The sequence below is a fragment of the Columba livia genome, chromosome 2, assembly GCF_036013475.1.
Source record: "Columba livia isolate bColLiv1 breed racing homer chromosome 2, bColLiv1.pat.W.v2, whole genome shotgun sequence".
Lineage (NCBI taxonomy): Eukaryota > Metazoa > Chordata > Aves > Columbiformes > Columbidae > Columba > Columba livia.
The window spans coordinates 30,658,554-30,673,315 of record NC_088603.1 but is presented as its reverse complement, the minus strand read 5'-3'; the positions used below and the strand labels follow the sequence as shown (position 1 = coordinate 30,673,315).

At 38.7% G+C, this 14,762-nt stretch overlaps 1 protein-coding gene across 5 annotated transcripts in view; it reads left to right on the top strand.

Annotated features, from left to right (window-relative positions):
* The first annotated feature begins 5,586 nt into the window (after positions 1 to 5,586).
* ETV1 (ETS variant transcription factor 1) overlaps positions 5,587 to 14,762 on the top strand; it is a 67,353-nt gene continuing 58,177 nt past the window's right edge. For 2 of the 5 annotated variants that reach the window (XM_065051192.1, XM_065051190.1), the window contains exons 1-4: positions 5,587 to 5,789; positions 6,296 to 6,429; positions 7,212 to 7,299; positions 9,093 to 9,140. In XM_065051192.1, the coding sequence (XP_064907264.1) occupies positions 6,385 to 6,429; positions 7,212 to 7,299; positions 9,093 to 9,140 (181 nt within the window). In that variant the 5' untranslated portion in view covers positions 5,587 to 5,789; positions 6,296 to 6,384. Of the gene's footprint in view, positions 5,790 to 5,987; positions 6,159 to 6,295; positions 6,430 to 7,211; positions 7,300 to 9,092; positions 9,141 to 9,366; positions 9,660 to 14,762 lie in introns of those variants that run through there. The other 3 variants (XM_065051191.1, XM_065051193.1, XM_021300845.2) reach the window with 3 other exon arrangements.

The following is a 14,762-nucleotide window of genomic DNA, read 5'->3' as shown; positions in this document are numbered from 1 at the left end:
CTTTTTACTAGCCTGCTTGATGCAGTTACTAAAAAAGAGCAGATAAACTTAAGGCACTTCTTTGGTTCCAAAAGCTTGGGTTTTTTTTTTTTTTTTTCTTTTTTTTTTTTTTTTTTTGGGGTTTTTTGTCATTATAGCCACTCATTTAATAAAAGGCACTGCTTTTTCCTACAGACCTCTTGCTGCTGTGTTAGTATCTGTGCTCAAGCTCTGAGCATGTCCAATGGTGATCTTGAGTGGGAGTGTGTAATTCTGAAAGGGCACTTTGTATCATCGCTGTCTTCTGGATTTCAGGCTGTCAGGAGGGTTTAAATCATGGCCAAACCCATTTAATGTGTACTGAACAGCTTCTAAATGACAGATTTTCTAGCAAACTTAGTAAACACAATTTTTAAGTGTTTCTCTTCCTTTCCCTTCCTTCATGTTTGTCTTAGACTATAACTGCACCAGGAGATTTGAGGTTTTCTACAAACCCTATGAACTCTAGTGGGGCAGAAATCTCACATAAAGTATGTGAAGGATTATGAAGTGTTTGCATGATTCTCTCTTGGTATTCATAAGGGACGACATGCAAATTAAAGCCATCTGTGAGATTAGGGGTTGTGCACAAATTCTTTGACTGGCCTGATATCCAAATGACTTCTAGGCTACTTGATTATCACTTAATCATGGCCAGCCATTTCGTAAGTGTAATTGCAAGGGGAGTAAACTGGGAGATTACTGACCCTGCAAAAACCTATTACAATTTACACGTACATGTTTCTGCTCGGTTTGTTCTTCCAGTGACTCATATATTGCTATATTAGGTCCTGGGCTAGTATCTTTTTTATTTTAGTTTGATTTGCTCAGTTGGCCAGGAAATTAGCATTGTTGAGATGAGAGAGTAGTGATTTATGAGAGTCAATCAAACTGCTGTTTAACTTGTTCTCTGGTAGTTTGTGGTAGAGGGATGCTTACTGCCTTGGTTGTGATGGCACACAGAGCTAAGTGTTCTTTCCTGAGCATCATTTCACAGGACTAGATAATCCACTCCCGTTTTGTAGCAACTATTGTTGAAGTTACTACATCAGCACAGCATGATTTTTGCCCTTCACCAATTTGGAAGGAGCTAGATTAAGACAATCCAGGGAACTAGGTGTAGCCAGGATCTCTACAACCAATCATCATACACTTTCTATAATTTTCAAAAGTGCTTCTCAAGTGATGGAAGTATCATTATCTCGCCAACGAGCCCAGTGAGATGACAGGGCTTGCCCATGCAGGGATTACCCAGCAGACTACTAGCAGAGCCAGAATGACACTGAGGTTACTTTGCTCCAACAAATGGGCCAGTGCCCTAAGAAAGCTGCTAGGCCTTCTCCTTTCTAAAGCTTTTATAGTCAACCTTCAGTTTGAAGTCTTAGTTATGAAAAAGGCTGAAAATATTATTAAAGCAAATTTGCTTTTCGCCTCTCTGCAATAAAAATTTTTATTTGTCTTTTGTTTTCTTGCACTGTTTGTGGAATATCTTAATTTTTGTTTTCCTGGCTAGCATAAAAGGTTTACTAAAAGATGCATTTCATTGCATTGCCAGGTAAATGGGCATTTAAACACAGTTATTTATGGGGGTCTCTAGGTTTGCACAATGCTAGTTCTAACTTACAATGACATAGGCAATATGTTATTAATCCATACACTAAAAACAGTCAAACTGGGATTACTTCTTTGTTTTCTTTCCTCCTTTCTTTGAAGATCCTTGTTTGCATGTAAATTCCACCTCTGATAGTTTAGTGTATGTATGTGTTTTCTTCCTACTGGTACTTCCTTTTTTCTTAATTTAGGGTTCACTCCTTGATGCTGCATTTGAATCAAAAGCTTTACAAAAAGCTCTGCTGTTAGGCAGGTATCTGCACTATTCATTCCTCTGTTTTTTTCTTTTGAATTTTGCTATTATATACTACTTTGTTGTATGCCAGTAGTGTCACGATAAGATATGCACTGTTAACCTGCTGAGTCAGCATCAGGAGGTTAAAATGTGGTCAAGGGTTAATTTTCCAGACAGAAATCTCATTCAGTTTTCATGGTTTTGCTGTAGTCGGTCACACGTTTAGTTGTTATTTTACTGAGTCTGCTATAGACCATGTTTTAAAAGTTGCTGCTCAACAGTTGTTTGGATTGACGACATGGGCAACCCTTTTGTTGTATATCAGGCCCATAAGTACATCACCTTTACTGAGGAAATGCCTGGAAGGAATGGTTAGGCTAAACAATATCAGAAAAACAAGTGGGATTTTTTAAACTGAATGTTGTTTTGAAATATACTTGCCTCTTACATTTCAACTGTGACTATCCTTCTACTGAAGGATCTTCTTTGATGTATATATAATTTTCCAAAGATGTCAGAAAGGTTTGTTTGGTTGTTTTTCTTTTTTCAGTATAAAGCATTTTTGAGGGTAACTCTGTCTTGTTATTAAATCAGTTTATGTTATTTTTTTTTCCATATTGAATTTAGATTTTATCATATTGGATTATGATTTTTTTTTCTTTATTTGAAAATGTGGTTGAATTCTTCTCACATTTTCCAGGAAAACCAGAGTTTATCAAATCTTCTCTTTGCTCTGTTTGCCTGGATTTATTTCTGGTTTTTATGTTACAGCAATTATTTCTAGCTCCATAGTGTGTAAAATCAAGCAAGAAACATATCATTGTCCTCTTTCAGATAAGTATGTGAAGTATACATTTTCATTATGAAAATGAAATAATATATAATTTTCAATATATAGTGAAGCTTTGTAGTGTAATTGAACATGTCTGTTTCTAAAAGAACACAAATATCTTGCTTGTAAAGCAGTAACATTACAAAAGCTGAATTTTTAAACTATTTTTTCTAGTAAAACAAATTCAGCACATTTTTCAGAATGTTTTCAACTTGGTAAAGCTGTTCAGTGTGTCCAAGTAAAAAACAAAGTGATTTTGAGGTTACTTTTTAGTTTTCTAAAAGGTTTATTTAAAAAAAAAAAATATTTAAGAGTACTGTTTCCTGAAAATAGTAGTGAAAACCTTAAAACTTTATTAAAGAAGTAAAACAAAGCTGCAAGAATTTTGGACAAACATGCAAAGTTACAAAAGAATTACTGTGGCTGCACCAGTTCACATGCAAGAGAAGTCTGACTGGTGATGGCACAAGACTGCGTTTGTGCACACAGAGCTTTGAGTGGGTTGCCAGTAGATATGTGGGTTGCTTTTTTTTTTTTTTCTTTCCTGTAAGCATCTACCTCTTAATAGTTAATGAAGTTTCTCTGAGTACCACTCAGCATAGTGCATGAAGAGAGATGAGGATGAAGAGGACTTCAAAACAGCTTTACTCTTCCGTTCCCCCCAGCATGCCTGAAAGGACCAGTTGGGGGAGGAGGGAAGAAGAGGCATGTGGTGTGAGAAGTGACAGCAAGCAGTACGGCTCATCTGCTGCCAGGACACCTTTAAGCCACAGCTTCTCCTGGAGTTACAGCCCAACCGGGAGCACAGAGATCTTGGCTGTTACTGAGTGCCAACCTCCCGCAGCTCCATAAACTGGGGTGCCAAATGTGTGGCCATGGTGGGATATGTGCTGAAAGGTGGCCAAGGTGCTGTGCCAGCAGCCTGTGAGGCTGTGGTGTAGGGAAGCGCAAGATGGGATCCAGTGGTCCAAATGCCACAGGCCGTACTTAGTATCTGGTGGGTACAAGGTCCCTTGGAAACTTCAGTTGGGGCTGGCTTAATTAGCTTTGTCTGACCGACACACTGACAATTTTTAGTGCGCTGCTTAATGATAATTCATCACCGATTTTGGTTGAGAAGAGTATGTGGTAAAGCCTAGCGCTTCTGGAGATGGTTGATGAGTGGCTCAGACATCCACTTGGCAGTGTGGCGTGGACACCTGGAGACAGTAGCTTCATCAGCTCTGCTGGTCCAGGGGTTAAAGTGGTCACGTGCTCCCCAGGGACAGATCTGTAGCCACAGCCCTCCCACAAGGCCATCATCCCTGGCTCAGCAGCTGCTCTAGTCTGGATATGGGTATAAATAAGAAAACGATGGCCTCATTACCCAGGAAATTTCATTTATACCTGGAGCATTTGGCAGAGTTTTATTCCACAATTACATCACAAGAGTGGCTTACGAGAGTAGCAACTCAAGAGATGTGGCCAAGAACACAATAAAATGATTATAGATTTATACAACATTGAGAATATCATTACTTTCTTGTAATTCCAGGAATGCTGGATTGCACGTGTGGAAACACAAGCAGCAAGAACGCAGAAAACAAGCTGCTGGTGGTGAAAACTTTCCCTGACAAGGCAGCATGGGAAGGACAGAAGCGGCAGGAACATGGTGCTTTCCTCTTCCTTGGCTGGACAGGGTAAGTGGTAAATATGAACAGTGAGATCAGAAAGGAGAAAAGGGGAATGGTTGTGGCAGAATGTAATATGCTCCAGAATACGGTGTAGTGAAACAACTGTAACTTTGAAAAAACAAAGTTAGTATAGAAGAAGTAACCTGAATATTGTTACTACTGCTGCAGACTATTTATGTAAAAGCAGGTTTCTTTAGTTGCCTTTACATCCTTAGCTGTGAATAAAACCCTCAGGAAGGGCTGAGGGTAAAGCTGGATTTGCTAGCTTGGGGCTCTACCTGTTAATTGCTGAACTACATCAGATCATAAAAATCTGAAACTTCATATCACACAGCAAGACGACGTCATGAATACCAAAATTTACCACCTGATTGCTGTGATACCTGGAATTCAGTGCTCAAAGAAAGGACAAATATAGCTGTTATATGAAACCACACAGTCTGCTTTAGTACATTTTGGCAGTTTAGAAAAAGCAGGTTTTGGATACTGCCCTCCAACAGTCCCTCTATACGGAGGAAAAAAAAGCTCTCTTCCAGAAGTCCTCAGAAATCCTGAGCTTGATAGGTTCTGGCACCACTGCACCCCCCAAGAAAACCAAACTCAAACCAAAACAAAAAAACCCTCAATCTAGATCCAGTGCCTGGATCCTGCCAAAATATGTCCACAAAACCTAGAAATTATGTCATCCTAGTACAAATAACCATTGCTTTCTATGATTCAGTGAAAAAGGAGAAAAAAAAAAACAAACAACAAAAACAAACCCAAACCAAAAAAAACCCACGACCAACAGTCCTGGGATCCCGCCAGATCCCAACGGAGCGGTGCAGCCCCTGCCGCTGTGGCTTGAGCCTGTCGCCGCGCTCACCTCTCCCTCACCTCTGGGCTCCCGCGAAGTTTTGCGGGACTGCTCTGCCACCAGAAAAGGCGCGCGTGTGTGTGGGTGAGGATGTCGTTTTGCTTTTAACACGAGAGGCCAAACTTTACTTTTTAAAATAAATTATGTGAGGGGAGGGGGTTGCCTCGTCACTCGGGGGGGTGTCGTGGACACGGTGTGCCTGCGTGGCGGCACCGCCGCGCATCCGAGTTGCGATTTCCGACCTCCCCCCCACACACCCCCGGCAGCGGAGCCGAGGGGAGCACGGAGACTCGCCCCCCGCGCTGGCGGCGGGGCCGGGGCCGGGGCCGGGGCGGGCGGCGCGGCGATCCGGCGATCCGGCGGGGGGCGCGGGGAGCCAATGGGCGGCGGGGATCCGCCGGCGCGGCTCGGGGGCCCCTGGAGGAGGAGGAGAGGAAAAACCACGGGATTGAGCTCTGTCAGTGGCGCTCGCTGCTTCCAAGGGGGAAGTGCCGGGGAATAATTAATGTTTTTATTAAATTTGGAGGGAATTTTTTGCAGCCGATCGCCGCGCGTGGCCTTCAGGTGGGTCTTCCCCGCAACTTTGTCCGCCGCCCCGCAGGATTGCCTGGCGGTGGGCTGCAAAAGCGAGCCTGGGGGAGAAGGTGGCTCGGTGCGGGGGTGTGGGGGGGGGCGTGGGGGGGTGTTTAGGGGGTGTGCGTGGCTGCGGCTGGCGGGCGCTGCCGCCGCCGCTGCCGTGAGGTGCGCGGCCAGCCCCGCCGTTCGCCATTACGAGTTGAGCACACGTTTGCCAGAGTCGGGGCTGCCACTTGCGCGGATCGCCCGGGGGATACGGCGGGGCGTGTAAATAAACCCCAGCCTCTCGCCTCGCTTTCTGCTGCTGCCTCGAAGTGCTTTTGCTCCGTGTTTTCCTGGCAGAAGCGTGTAACCCAGGTGAAGGCAGAGAAGGGAGGGTTGTTTTTATGAATGGGACTCTTTGAGGTTAATTAGCTATGCAAATTCAAGCAGTTCATTCATGGCTTTTTTTTTTTTTTTTTTAAATCTAAAAGCCATCTTGTGTTCCCCTCTAGGCTGGTTGGAGTCCAGATCCCGAGGAAATCTCCAGATCAAATGCCCAGTAAATAAAACACTGAGCTAAGACTTGTGGAAGAGCTGCAGAATGGATGGATTTTATGACCAGCAAGTGCCTTACATGGTCACCAATGTGAGTGATCGGTTCAAAGTTGGTGTTTGTAAACTTGACTACGACTTATTTCTGTGGGGGAGTTTCACAGACTGAGTATCTGCTTTGTTATTGCTGTAGGGACGACTCTTCTTCTGGGAGATTTGCCTGCAGGATGAGCCTATTTTCTTAGCTCTTTCAATAAAGCATCATGTTCTTTAAAAGACAGTTTTGAGATGGTTAAAAAATCATGCACATGATTAGCGGATGAGAGAGGCAAGAGCAGCAGCAGCTGCATTCAAAGTTTCTGGCTGCATTTGCCTGCAACACTCAGAAGAATGAACTTGAGACAAACGTTAACATTTTTTTTTTCTTTCAGGACTTTGCAGACATGTTATAAGTAACACGGAGGAACAAAGCAGTCTATTATAATTTTATATCTGGATTCTCCTGCGTAGCTTGTGCAGAGGGGATTTATATGCTATTGTGTAGGTTTGTGTACTTTAGATGCTAAAAATACATGGTATTGTGTTGCTGCTTGAACACATTATATATGTATCTGTACAAATAGATGTTTACATAGATACATACATAAAAATATGTTGCATTTAGACACGGGAATCTTTCAGAGAATGTTAGGCGCTCAGCAATACCTTTTGCTAGAAATTGGAGGCAGCAAGCTGATCGTTTCCCTGTTTGAAAATGTAAAGAATTCATGCCAGCTTTGAGTATTCTTGATTAAATGAAAAAAAAAAAAAAAAACAACAAACCACCAACCAACCAACCCTCAGATTTCTGAAGTAACTGATCTTTCCTGTTTATAGAATCCGCGTGGGAGAAACTGTAATGAGAGACCGACAAATGTCAGGAAAAGAAAATTCATTAACAGAGACCTGGCTCATGATTCAGAAGGTGAGGGCTTGTTCCCCCTGTTCCCCCCCTTGCCCCCCTCCTGCTTACTTACTAATGCAGAAAAGCTTTTTGAGAGCTATTTATTTATTTATTTTGGATATAAATATATCTGGATCAATCTGAATAAACAAGACAAGAAAATTGCATTTACTACTGCAAAACAAACTGGCAAAGGCAATAAACTGATAAAGTTGGCGTTCTTTCCTTGACTGAGCCTGTTGCATTTGAGGTACTGCTGCACATGTGGCACATGGATATCGTGCACTGAGGCCAAGCCTTTGCAGCATCCGACACAAGACACGACACCTGGCTTTTTCACCTCCAGGCCTCTTGAGGTTCAGGGCTTTTCCTCATTGCTCCGATCTTTTTAACATCCTTTTCACTGGTGTGCATTCACTGGCAGCAGCAGGCATGATAATGCTCGTGTAGAGACTGTTGGTTTTCACTCTGGCTTTTCTGTAGATTCAGGCTCCAGGTGTCTGGTAGCCTGCTTCTATTGCTGTGTAACGCTGGTAGGGTTAAAAATCCTGGGGAACTCAATTAAGGAATTCTAGAGTGGAGGAAGTTTTGTATGGCCAGAGATTTGTAACTTGGTCCCATAGGTTGCTGCTCACATGACTGTAGTTTGAGAATTGTAGTCTAGCAATAGCTGTTAACACTTCTTTAGGTTACTGTCAGTATAGATGCTGCGCCTACACCCTTCTAAGTATGTAAGACATATTGGAAGGCATATAGGGCCCTGCAGCTTACCCCTTTATAAATCTTATTGGGTGAGGACATATTGATACACTTTTCAAAATCTCTACATACTTGTTTGGAGATTTTATTCTAGGGTAAATTGAAAAGAAGGCAACTTTCTGATTTTCAATTAAATGATTTCCAGACATGAACATGAGGTAGCAGTCCACAGGGTAAATGAATAGCTTCTGTCATTTAAGTGTGTTTAAATAGCTATCTGTCAGCATTCATAAAAGAGGAAGTCTCTCTCAAAATACAGTAAATTAAAAATAAACCATTTGTCAGTTCAAATATCCCGCTTAGTCTTAGTAAACAGAGTTTTCATAATTGAGTTTCTGAGCTTTGCAAGTAAGCCGAATGCTGTCGAGTTTTACACCCATTATAAGCAATTGAGTTCAGTGAGTTGCAGAAAAAAGATAAGCTGCTGCAAAACTCAGTCCATGGAGAAAGTGATTTCACTTTAAAGAAGTACAGTGAGTATAGAATAGAGGAAATACTGGTGATTCTCTTGTCATACATAAAAACATAAGGGGAAGTACAAAGGACTTCCCATTTCTGTTTACTATTGCAGCATCCCAGGTCTTTGTTTCAAAATTTTATATAATGTTTACGACCAGACTCATAAAAATAGTCGGTCATTGCTCAGGCAGAACTCTTGCTGAGGTCCGAGGGAGCTTTATAGCTTTATCTGGGGCAGATATTGCAAGCGGAGGCCTGAATTGTATAAGGGGAAATAGTTCACCTGTAAGAAAAATTACAATTTTAAATGTTTCTATGTATTGCTGAATGAGCCTTTTATACTATAGAACGTGGTTAAGATTCTGGCTGGTATTTTGGGAATTGATAAAATAGTACAGTAATTACTTCTTTTTTGTTAACAAGTGGAGAAAAATCATTAGCTGCAACCCAAAAATACCTACCTTGTCTGTATGTTTGACTGGTCAAAACAGAATTCATGTACATTGTTCATCAGGAAAAATACATTTTTGAGCATATTTTAATCTTATAAAGAGATTAAAGGTGTGAGTCTTATCCATGTCTTCATCTTTTTGCAGAACTCTTTCAAGATCTGAGCCAATTACAGGAGACATGGCTTGCAGAAGGTAAGGGAAAAAACTGCTTGTAAAAAGAGGAAAAACAACTCTGGAGGGGAAAAAAAAAAAGTCCTGAACTTGCTGTCTTAATGTTCAGCCCAATTAATTGAGCTCTAAAAGAGCCACCTCATGTGTCATGCATACATTAGAGCCTCTGATGAGTTTGTCTTTGGGGACTCTGGGGCTGCTCTACCCAGTGTCATCACAAATTACCAGGAGAAATTGCTTCCAGCTCACAATCACATCTGCTTTTGGCAAGAACTAATGCACCAAGACTTCAACTTCTAAGCCTCTGTTCAGATTTTAATTGCAATTGATCAGGTTTATATTATTGTACCTCGAGAGACTACATACAGCCAGAACTGGGCTTGCCGTTTCCTTTAGAGCAGCACATATAATTATTTGGTGTTCTGGTGGAGTACTTTTCTGATGGCAGAAATTAGTTTCTCTGGGTTCATCGGGACGGGATGCTTCAAGATTTAAGTGCAAGTGTCTTCTTTCCACCTTGTTCACAACACAGAGCATTAGGTGTGTATGGAATACTTAAAAAGTACTTTTTTTTTTTTTTCCAGAAACCTTTAAATATTTTGCATGTTATTTTTATCTTCGTATTTGTAGTTGTGAGATTTGTGTACTATGTGATTAGAAAACTGACAGCAGTCTGTTTTACACCTGCTTGTGCTTTTAAGTATTTCAAATAATCTTGCAGAGCACATTCTACTCAAGAGAGAAGGTTTAAGAACAATAATGTAGAAATCTGAATTTAGAGTAGATGTTGAGAGATTCATTTAATAACAAAAAATGAGCTGCTATGTTAAGAGAACTTTAATAGAATGCAAGGTAGTTTTCTGTTTGTTGAAGTGTATTTGTTCTCTTCAGCAATATTTTCTTTTTATTTTTCCTTTGATATTTAGAATGCTGCTTATTTCAAGCATAAACATTCTTATGCATTGTCTGTTCTCAATATTTCTGGTTGAAATTTTTATGTAAACTTCTGCATCTGAAATAAACATTATTTTGATGCAAGTTAACATAATCTCTCTAAATTTATCCTGATTTAAATGAATGTGAGTATTCACATATGTTAGATTTTTATAATGTACTGGACTATGCATAGTTGTTTATAGAATAGATGTTACGCTTTTTTAGGAAAGGAGGGATGTTGGGGTGAGTTGCTTACTGCTGGTTTTCATAGAAAAAGGGAAATACTGCTGAGGACAACTTGCCTGCATACTGATTTTTGTTTTAACAGCTTTATATATAATTAGTCAAGTTCTTAACATATAAGCAAGTTGTGGGATATTGTTAATTTTGCTGACCTTTTTATTCTTCTAGCATTATTTTTAGCATGTGATTATTCAGTATATCATGAAAAAGTCCTCTTTAAATCAGTGGATCAGAGCATATATTTTTATGAATTAATAAGGTTCTTTCGTAATAACTGAAAACAGACTGTCCTGTACTAAGATCATTTTGTTGTATAATGATCAGGTACAACTGTAACTGTCTCCCTGTGGTAGTTTTTCTGAGGATCTCTTTATTTTGTATTATCTCATTCGCTCTAACAAGCCAGAAGTATGTTAAAATACTACTCAAAAGATACTATTTTTTGATTGAGAGGAGAACTTTTAGTTTGATTTTTCACTGGCGTGGAGGTTTTTGTTTCTGAAAATGATTAAATTTCTTTGATCATTAATCAGAAAAATACAGGCAGATTCATAATGCATGTACAGATAATAATGTAAGTTTGAAAAATAATAAGGAATGTAAAACTGATTTAATAATTTCTGGAGGTACATAAATTTCTGTAGTGGTGATTTTTATTCTAGAGGCACTGCTTATTTTAAACTAGAATGAATATTTTGAAAGCCCTTTTTTCCTCTTTAGCTGAGTCTGTTTCACTTAATAAATGTAGATAGGTTTTGAGAGAGAAAGGTGTCTAGTCCTGCGCCAGCTAGGTTGAGGAAGCTTTGTAAAAGCAGATAGCATCATCTGGTAAGTATTTAAAAATGAAAAAAAAAAGTTGCCTTTTCATGTAGCAGAGGATAATAAAGCTAAAGAATGTTACATTTTTCCACAGCATATTACAAATTAATATTACAGATTTTTCAGTGTTCTAGAAATATTTTAAGAAACCTCTGTGTTTCAGGCCACGCCGTGGTCTTAGCTGTTCCACAAAACACAAACTTTTCACAGCTTTTCTGAAGACTAACCTAAAACTGAGATAAAAAGTCAAGATGAGAAAATCAAGTGTGGAGCTATGAACTTGATCTCAAATTTTTGTTAAAAAAACCCACCCAAAACAACTTTTGGTAGTCTTTCCAATATACTAGTGTTTGAGAATATATTGTTGTTCTGCTCGAGTGTCTACATGGATGAGCTTAGCCAGGAAACAGATTTTGAAATCAGACTTGTTTACCCATTGCTAGATGTGTCCATTTATGTTCTTCTGGACCTTCACAGGCTAGAAGCCTGCCAATTTGGCAGCATCAGCAATGTTTACATATTTCTTTTCATAATGCTCTGGAGCCAGGGAAATGACCATGAAATTTTAAAACATCTTGACCCTTTTTAAGAAAAGCAGTGGCAGCTGACCAGGTTTCTCCCACGAGTTCAGATCCCCACTGGGGAGTAACCAGGTCAAAAATCTACTTAGTAGTTAGGAGAAGAAAGTGAGTTGGATTTTATGACACACACAAAATGCTTGTGGATTTCTTTGTTTTGCTTTTCCTGAAGCTATCCTTACTACATCAGATATTTTAGCCTGGAGATTTTTACAGTTAGTGTCACCTGTGACAAGTTGGTGATAAAGAAGTAAACACGAAAGAAATGTATTTGTTTCCCATTGAAAATAGTGGGAGGTTCACATGTATTAAAGAATTAATCCAAAATGTAAACAATCCAGTAACTTCTTTAATATTTTATTACTCTGTAATTAACAAGCTGAATACTACTTACAGAAAACTTACAAATATATTCCACGAGCTGCATACTAGATTTTTATGGACATGAGTTTTGCTCCTTTCTCCGTGTAGTATTAAATGTGTAAGAAAGAATCTAAATTATTTTAATGTGAAACTTACTCTGAATAAGGTTTCCTCATGTCAATTGTTATGCTGGACAGAAGATAGATTATAATTATTTCCTTATGTCAGAAATGGAAAGTGAAAAGCCTGTAAGAGTTGTTTCAGCTTTCAAACTTGAAAGGAAATAGTTAAAATTGCCTATTGCTAACCAAGGCAAATATTATTCAGACATTATCTTTTGTTTTATATTTAAATAACTTGATGGCAACATTTTGTTATGATAATATTATAAAATGACTTTATTGATTCTGTATATTTGGAATCAGATTGGTTTTGGCAGATAGCAATTGTTCAGTGACTTGAAAAAATGGTTCAAATATTAATCTAATGTTATCTCATCATGATAGCTGTAACTTCCCATTCTGGCATAAAATGAAGAGAGGGAACAAATTCTTAGTGTCCTTTCCATGGTTAAAGCATTTGGTTTTAGGGGTATAATAGATTAACAAAAACCAGATTTTTATTTCAAACAACCTTTTTAGGTACTAGTTTCTCCTACAGCTTGTTAAAAATACATAAAAGGCATCCCAAGCAAAGACAAATAATGAATTTATGTGCTAGAGCTGTTTCTTAGAGCAATAAATAATACACTTCTCAGATGGTAATAAACTGGAAAATAAAATACAATGTTATTTTGGTGACTTGAAAAAATACAAAAAGATAAATGAATGAACAGTAAGTGCTTTGAAATAATAATTACAGGTAATGCGTTCATGCCTCTACTGCCGTTTACCTACATTTAGTGGATGGCTACTACAACCTACCAGTATTTAAAAGCCACTTTTTGGTATCTGCATGTAAGTTATTTCTCTCAAATAATTATTATCCCAGTTTGGAATGAACTTTTGGAAGTAAGTTTCTGCCCTCTGCTATCATGAAGGATGTACCAGTGTTGCGGTGATGTGCAAGTTGGTGCTGACTTCTGGTTTATTTCTTAAATGAGTAGATATGACACTAAGTAGTTTCTAGTTCTCAAAGGATTATTTTTGATAAAAGAAAGCGCTAGATCTTCAAATATTGTTCTAGTTAGAGCGACTTTGTTTAAATCAGTGAAGATGCATGGCAGCTTGCTCTGACTAACTAGCTTGCCTCTGTCAGAAACTTGTAAAATTTACCCAGGGTAAGGCAAATGCTATGTAGCCATATTCAATAACTATCCATGTTTTTACAGAAGCAAAAATAGTCAAGAAATTATAATTTAATACCTCCATGGCTACAATATGTCTGATGGGGTCAGACGCTCTAAAACACAGTGAAAATATTTTTCTTTTGGATTTCGTCATGCAGAAAATAGTTGCCTTTTTTTTTTTTAAATTTTTGATTCTAGTGATCTGGCAGATCTGGCTTTCACATACTTGTAACTTGTTAAATATCTGTGCACAAGCAGTGAGAAAAGTTAGATGAGACAAAAAGGGGGAGAAATGGAGGGGATGTTCTTTTAAAAAGAAATCCAAAAGAAATAAAACCACCAGAAATCTCCAAGTCTGAAAGTCTATGTAGTATTAAACTTCTTAACTTTTTTTTTTGTTTAGTCGAAAAATATATGCCTTTTACTCAAAATAGTAATTTTCAAAGGCGTAGTGGTGGGGTTTGCGAACCATGAGGGATGTAGCAAAATGTCAAATGCGAGTGTTCTTTTAGTTAACTTTTTTTTCTCATTTTTAGTATAGCAGCAAATGAAGAGCAGATTCTGCAAACCCATCTTCATATTCCTAGGGATTATTCACATAAGGAAGAATTTTGAGATCTGGAGCTAGTTTTGAACTGCATAGAAGTTTATTAGTCAGAGCATCTCACTGTATGTAAAAAGGGTTTGGGGTTGTTTTGACAGCAAATCCGGTGCTTATGGGAAATAATATTTTTTCACCATCTTGAAATTTGTCACTGTTTTGCCTTCTGAATGTTCCTTTGTTAGAAACAGTTGTTCCCATAGGAAAAAAAAAAAAGCAAGCACCACCCAAAACATCCCCCCCCGCCGCCCTGCTCTTTCAGGAATACTTAAAATTTATACAATCTCTCTGATATTCAGAAGTGACAATGAGTCAAAGAAAACTCAATAGACTCCTTACTGTTGAGGCCTGAAGTCTTATTTTAGCTGAAGCCAAAATACTACTGTTCATATATAATTTCCTGCCAATTTCAGTTTCTTTTGCCACTTTGAATAAATCATTGATATTTTAAAACAAATTACTCTTAGCTCTAAAAGTGAAGCGTGAGGTCAGAGAACACAATACCGCAGGAAGTGTTCTGCTACCCAAAATAAAGTTTTAAGTGAAGCGAGGAGGTTTGCAGCTGCTTGTTTTTCTGGAAAGTTGTTTTGTTTTGTTTTGCTTGTTTTTTTTTTTTTAAACAGGAACACCTTTCCCTGGAGTGCAGCTGAGCTTTTGGAAGCAGTTTGTGAGTTTGAGAAGGAAGAGTTAAATTTAAGCCTTTTATAGCTCGCTTAACTTTTCATTTATTAAATACGTTCCTCAGCAGCTCTGCACTGCATCTTGAGACAAAGCAGTGAAATCAATGTGTTTATGCCTAGAGTTCAAGTTTACTT